We start from the raw sequence: 7,187 nt of genomic DNA, 5'->3' as shown, positions 1-7,187 counted from the left end.
TGTGGGAAAGGAGGGTTTTTAGGGGACATTTCAGTTTGACTTGCTGCCTTTAGGCTGTTTTACAAGGTTAGAGATGGAGACGACTTTTATTATCAAAATTACATTTGCTTTGGTTTTGGATATGTATTTAAATGGACTTTGCTTTTCTTGAATAAAACAGAAAATTGTAAAAAAAATAATTGCAAACATTTGTCACTGACTTGTGAGGCATGGTTCTTGATAGCATGGGAAATACTTTTTACGATTGTCAATGAAGACACTCAAACTCAGGACGCAAGGGAGAAACGTGCTAAGAGGAAGCCACACTTGGCAAATCCACACCGTGATCAACTCCCGCCCGGAAACCAATGTCCCCACTGTGGAAGGACGTGTGGATCCAGAATTGGCCTCCACGGTCACTTACGGACTCATTGTTAAAACCATGTTTATGGAAGACAATCTTACTCGGCTATGAGTGATCGCCAAAGAAGAAAAGACAGACTCTCTTTAACGTGTGACGTAAAAGTAGGACTGTTTCAATGTTGTTTTCTTGGCTGGAGATGAAGCAGCAGGTTTTTCAGTTCCAAATACATGTAGCATTTCTAGAGATGGTTTTCTAATCAGTTTGCAACATCAAACACCTGCAACAAATACCTAAAGCTGATCATTTCTCTCCAACATTGCCCAATCCTAAAGTTTGCAGAAAGCTGCTTCATACCATCTAGCTCAGTATTGACTACACTGACTGGAAGCAGCTTTGTAGGATTTCAGGCAGGGAGTCTCTCCCAGTCCTGCCTGAAGATGCAGTGGATTGAACATAACAATATAAGGGGTGTGTGTGTGTGTGTCCGTGTCCCCACCAAAAATGCCCTCGGTTTACACTGTAAACTTTACACCATATGAAACAAGGAGGAAACTAAAGCTATTTTGCATGGAAATTTACCCTAGGACATAGAATAGTGACAGAAATTCTAATTTAGGGAAACTTTCTTCAGTTAGCCACCTTTTTGCTCACTAATATATTAACTGAAAACTCAAAACTTGTGAGCATTCTTGAATTCCATCTTGCCCACTTCCTTTAATCTGAAAGGCCAAGGATGCCGTCCAAAACAATATTGTGTAATATATGGGGATGGAACATCCATGAATTAATCATTCAAGGGTATTAGATATGGCCAGTATCCTTGGTTTTTTATCTTCAGTATGGCTCTGTGCCGCTGCTCCTCACATCAAATGCAACTTTCTGTATCCTGTTGACACTGTAAAACTGATGCAGCAGTGCTAAGCAGATACAAGAAGAAACTTAATCCACTGGTGCTTGGCGAAGTGTTGGCATCAACTTTTCTTCTTGAAACCACATCTGAGAATGTGAACATGCTCCATTTATTACTTTCAATCCCTATTTAAACCTGCACTGCCACCTCTTGAATAATCCAGTGAAAGTATGGCACTATTTATTTGGATAATTGATTGAGAAGCAATGGTGAAAGTGGGAGAGAAGCAACAGATGCAGGACCACAGAATAAGATTTTGTGCATTGTAGGACTTAACACTTGTCTTTGAGTTCTAGAAAAAAACAGGCAATCCCTTCCTATCACTGCTGACAGGAAAGGTCAGGAGCTGTTTTCACAGAGACACTCCTCAGCTGCTTCCTGTAACCTTGGAGAAACACGCAGTCATGGATCATTTCTGGATAATGCATGTGTTTTGTGATGTTTGTTTTAAAAGTGTTTGTGCATAGGAAGAACACTGTATTCCTGGCCTTGGCACAGAACGTTATAACACTGATGTGCATATATAAACAACTGAAAGAGACCATACCATTGAAAAATATAACATGTGAAGTGTCTTTGAATGGATGCTTAAATAAGATTTAAATCCTTAGAATACTGAGGAAAATATGAGATGGAAATATTAGGTGCCATACAAAATACCTTGCTCAAGATGCTTTTTTTAACGGGCTGGGAAAGTGCACATGTAAAGATTTGGCGATCACTCGTAGCCAAGTAAGATTGCCTTCCATGAACACAGTCTTAACAGTAAGTCTGTAAGTGACTGTGGAGGCCCATTCTGGATCCACACGTCCTTCCACAGTGGGGACATGGGTTTCTGGGCAGGAGTTGATCATGGTGAGGGTTTGCCAAATGTGCCTTCCTCTTAGCTCATTTCTCCCTTGCGTCCTGAGTTTGTGCTTCTTCAAAGTCCATGACATCTTTGGTAAAGGCTATTCTCCAATTAGAGCGCAGTGTCTAATAGCATCAGCTATAGTAGTGAGCAATTTGTCATATCTAACAAACAGCAATTTGTCATATCTAACAAACAGAGCACCCAGTATGGAATTGCATCCGCATAAAGACCCATCATGGTCTAGAAAGACTTGACTTCTCTTCTCAAGCTGAAACCTGTAGTGAAGTTGATTTTATTACTTATGCATAATTCTATGATTCTAGAGCCACTTGACCGAACCCGTCAATGCTCAATCCTGAGGGTTGAGTTTTGACTGCCACGATTTGTTCAAAAAGTTTGTGCAAAGGAGGTAAGTAAATCATCCATTTCGAACTGCAATGATCAAATGCAGACTTCCCGCCCCACTCCCCTTTGCTTAACACCCAGACTGACGAAGAGACCTGGATAACTCGAAAACTTGCTCCTTATTTTGGCATTTTGACCGTTCCTTATAAAGGTATTGCCTGACTGTGGATGTTAGGACTTCCCTCTACTACGGGACCGACACACTTCGTTTTTGGTTTGCTCGTGCGGCGCACGGTGTCACAGTCTAGCACGGCGGCGATCCCGTTCGTCTGCTGGAGGGACGGAGGGGCGCCCTGTCACTTTCAAGTTCAAACCCGAACACGGGTTAGATCTCCGCCTCCTTATGCATATTCAAATCTAGCGAGGCGGGCCGCCCGGGAGGGGATTGCCCGGCCGCAAGCTAACGAAAGCTGCTGATCGCTGACGCGCCATCACACCACGAGCCGCTCTGCCCGCTGATTGGCCGGCGGGGACCTGGTCTCATTGACAACAAGCCCAGGCCGCAGCGGTGGCTCCTCGCAGGTGGATGGGCGGAGTAGGCGGAGGCTGGGCCAAGATGGCGCCGCCGCGCGGGGCCGGGAGCCTCGGGAGCCGGAGCTGAGGCAGCACCGCCCGGCCGGGAAGGGGTTAACGCGCTGGGTGTCACCCCGGCCGCTCCCTGGGACGGGCTGCTGACTCGCGGGCGGCGGCGGTGGAGGAGCCGGTTGCGCCTCGCCGGCGATGGAGAGCGGCGAGCTGAGCAGCATGGAGACCATGGAGACCCTGACGGAGCTCGGCGACGAGCTCACGTTGGGCGACATCGACGGTGAGTGCGCGCGGGGAGGGGAAGGAAGGCGCGCCCGGCCTGCGCTGGGGCCGAGGCGCCGCCGCCCCCGCCCGTGGATGCCCCCTCGCCGCGGGGAAAGAGGGCTGTCGCCACCCCTTCACCACGAAGTGCCTGGAGGACGGGATAAGCCTGGCTGGATGGGCTGGCAGGTGTCGCACAAGATGCGTGGCGACAGCCATGCTTGTTTTCACGCTCCTCACCCCCCTATGGCTCTCCTCCCCCCTCCCCAAATTCCCTGTTCAAGAGAGGGCGAAAGGTTCCTCAGAGGGATGCGCACGCTGTGGACTTTTGACAGGATTCCCGTGGGATACCCTCCCCCCCCCGTGCGGTGCTTCCTCGCGAGCAAGGCCCGCTATGCAAGCGCTGCTAAGTTCGGGATTGCAGCCCAGTGTGCACAGCTACCTGGGATCCTAAGCATCCTTGAGTTTAGGGGTGGGTGGGGAGGGGGGCTTATTTCTGAGTACAGTTACCCAGCCTGTGCCGCAGAGTGAATTTAGCGAGTGTTACCTGCATATCGGAATTCATTACTTAAGGTGTGGTCCGGGTCAGGGCTGGGCAGAAGATAGATATGGGTCTAACTGGTAGGTTCTCTCAGCGATTGGAACAAATCCCTTGTCTCAGAATTCTTTTGTATCTGGCTCTAGTTGGTTGGGACTTGGGGCTGTAGTAAAAACAACAACAACAAAGTGGACCCAGCAAGTCTGAAGGCTGCCCGTCCCGCATCGCAGTGTCTGGATCCCCCTGATCTGAGTACAGTACATATCACTGAAATCTGGAAGGTGCTGATTTAAGTTCATTCATGTGCCTTACTTGGCAGGTGGTTTTCACATCTATGTAAATTATCAGTGTAGCCAGTGGATATGTTGCAAAAGAATGTGTGTAGGTGCCTGGGGCTGGAGAGTGTTAAGGAAAAGGAAGTTATACAGAGGCATCATTTCCCTCCCTGTAGGTTTGTCATTTTGGAGACAAACACTTTGCAGTGTGAGCTGGATCATGGTGAAGCTTGCCTTAATTTGGTATAGGAGGTGTGTGACAAATAGAAAGCAGTTTCTGTCTCTTGGTTTCACTTGGTAGTTGCTATCTGTAATGTTTTGAGTTTATAGCTCAGTGTATGATGATGACATTTGCCATTCTGATCCGAAACATTTACTTACCTCACCCATGAGGCAAGAAGAGGTGACTGCTTTAGGTGGCAGGATCCACAGGGTCAGCAGATCCCGATGCCAGTCTTCTCCCCATGTTCCTAATGTCCCCCTTCCTGCCAGGGAAAATCTACATCATTTAGGGGTGCTGCTCAGGTGCCAAAATATACTGGGGCTGGTCCTGACAAAAACCCATTAAAACTTAATTATCCAACTCATGGAAGAGGAAGGAACTTAAAAATATTCTGTAGCCAGATTCACAGGAATTTACTGTATGTTCAGCAACTATGAAAGCTGCAGAAAGATCTGATAGTACAATTCTTGTTGTCAGAAGATTGTCAGCACCCTAATGCCCTCTTGGTGCTATATCCAGGTCAGAAACTGAACTGGCAAGGACACAGCAAAATGATAGAAGAATGACCATCTGCTCAAGTATCTTGTCAAGAAAGAGGGGAGTAATAGTGGAGTAGGTAGTTGGTGTCAAGACAGGTTTATTGAGTCAAATGGCCATAGTTTTCCATGAATCAACAACCTACTGTCTGCAATAGCGAGAAGCTAGTGTTCTGCAGGTATTTTTCAGTCTAGTGTACTTCCCTAAAATGTAAATAAAGGGATGTTATTTAAAAGCTACTGGACACTACAGATTTGCAGAATGTCTGCATCAAAAGTATTCTGCTATTTGTACTATTTACAGCTGCTTAAGAGCTTCAAAAAGTAGAAGTAGCTGTGTTGGCATGTGTGAAAAAAATCCTAAATATTTACCCACAAAGGATACTGTACTCTGCTTCATTGCAATATGACACTGAGGAATAGTAACCATTATTCTAAGTAATGCTGGCTCCAGGCTTATCAAAATATTAGGTTCCACTTCTCCTGCTTTGCTGTTGTAGTGCACAGTTGGAAGCATAAGAAGGGGGCACAGTTCAGAGGAGAATACATGCTTTGCATGCAGAAGGTCATTTATTTACTCCCCCAAAGTATTGCTAGGAGAACCCCTTGCCTGAGACCTTGGAGAGTTGCTGCTATTTGGAATACTGGTTTGAGACAGTATGGCAGTGTCCTATAGGAAAGTACCGTAGGTAACTTTCATCTTAGGAAGCACTGCAATTGGAAAATGGACTGCATAGCCCTCAGGTGGTCTCTCATGCTGGTTCTGCCACCTCTTCTGACTGGCAAGGACTTTGTGTGTGTGAAAGCATCCTGAATATAAAGACTGTTGATTGCAATGTAGCTTCCTGGGATGAGAACCAGATGGAAATGTCTTTGGCCTGTGATTAAGGGTCCTTATTCAGGCATCTCATTTGAATTTGACTGTCAATGTATTTGCCTTCTAGGTTTCTACTTTTTATACCCGACGTTTTTCCAGCAGCGTTCTCGATTTAATGCATACTAAAAATAGCTGTCTTAAAAGTTGGGGAACTTACTGCAAAGTCCTTCCTGTCCCACCTTTTAAAAGTCAATACGATTCCTTTTTCCTCTCTATTTTTAGCATGACTCAAAATAATTAGCCTTTCAACATATTTCTTGTAAGGTTACTTTGTATAGTACCTCACTATTGGGAAACATTGCTCAGTGTTTTAAATTACATGTACCCACTTGATTCGCCTTTGCACATTTCCGGCACTCCTAACTTCATGTGTTTATACAGATTGGGAAAATATTTTGTTTGCCAGGGAAAAAAATGCTTGACTTGAGGTGTAGCTCTTCAGAATCAGAGTGCTTGAAAGAACTATCTGAAGAGAAGTGTGTTAAAGAAAAAAAAAACTAGATTTCTTATAGCAAGTGGAAAATAGAAACCTGATATTTTCAGTAGCAGATAACGTCAGACGTTACTCTTAACATTGCACAATGTGTTCTACAAGCTGCTGAGATCAGGAAAGAATTTGTAAATTATAGGTTATTAAACATCAAGGGTGACAAATTGGTTTCATTACTTTTTTCTTGTAAAGCTTTGTATCAGGTATTTAAATTGAGATGGTTTTGGTTGTACAAGACAATTTGACCAAAGAAGCAGATTTATCATTATTGTCTGGTACCATTGTATTCTGTTACAACCAACCCATAACTGTTACTTTTGCCTTGCTTAGGTAGTGTGAGAGTAGCTTAAGGCTTTACACGGCAAACATTGTTGTATATTTACAAGTGTAATTTACAAGTGTAAATACACAATCTACAAGTGTAAAAACACAACCACTTGAACATATACAGCTGTGTACATGCTCTTATACATGTCCATGTGGGAACTCTGATTGGGCCAGGATTGCCACGTCTGTGAATGTGGATGTTTAAAGATGCATGTGGATATTTTTCTTTCACACTTATGTAACTCTGGTGTACTGGCAGAAACCATATTTGCTACATAAAGTATGAACTGCCCTTTAGTCCTGTTATCTTACTGGCAAGTTTCTCTCTCCCTTTGCACATAATGCTTCTTGTGCAGCCGTGTTCCAGCAACAACTGTAAGCAATCTGGTTACTGCTTCTGCAAGGCAGTCATGGGCTGTCTTATCCACACAGTAGCAGTCAGCTTCTGGGGAAACCTTTGAGGAAAGACATGGAAAAACAAGAGGATTCAGAAGAGAGATGTACAAAGAAACCTGTTCTAGAAAAAATTCAAATTCCTAGCATACCACTTCACATTTTTAGGTGCTAACCTCTGTTCTTGTAAATTCCTAGATGTTGATAATCAATCCTTGTCCTTTCTTGTGC

The 7,187-nt window shown here is 44.6% G+C and overlaps 1 protein-coding gene across 1 annotated transcript in view; it reads left to right on the top strand.

Annotated features, from left to right (window-relative positions):
- The first annotated feature begins 3,028 nt into the window (after positions 1 to 3,028).
- Positions 3,029 to 7,187, top strand: part of SREBF2 (sterol regulatory element binding transcription factor 2) — a 34,307-nt gene continuing 30,148 nt past the window's right edge. The window contains exon 1 of the mRNA XM_053407569.1: positions 3,029 to 3,316. Coding sequence (XP_053263544.1) covers positions 3,232 to 3,316 — 85 coding nt within the window. The 5' untranslated portion in view covers positions 3,029 to 3,231. The remainder of the gene's footprint in view (positions 3,317 to 7,187) is intronic.

Source organism: Podarcis raffonei, chromosome 10, assembly GCF_027172205.1.
Source record: "Podarcis raffonei isolate rPodRaf1 chromosome 10, rPodRaf1.pri, whole genome shotgun sequence".
In the NCBI taxonomy this organism is placed as follows: Eukaryota; Metazoa; Chordata; class Lepidosauria; order Squamata; family Lacertidae; genus Podarcis; species Podarcis raffonei.
This window is presented reverse-complemented; position numbering and strand designations above follow the sequence as displayed.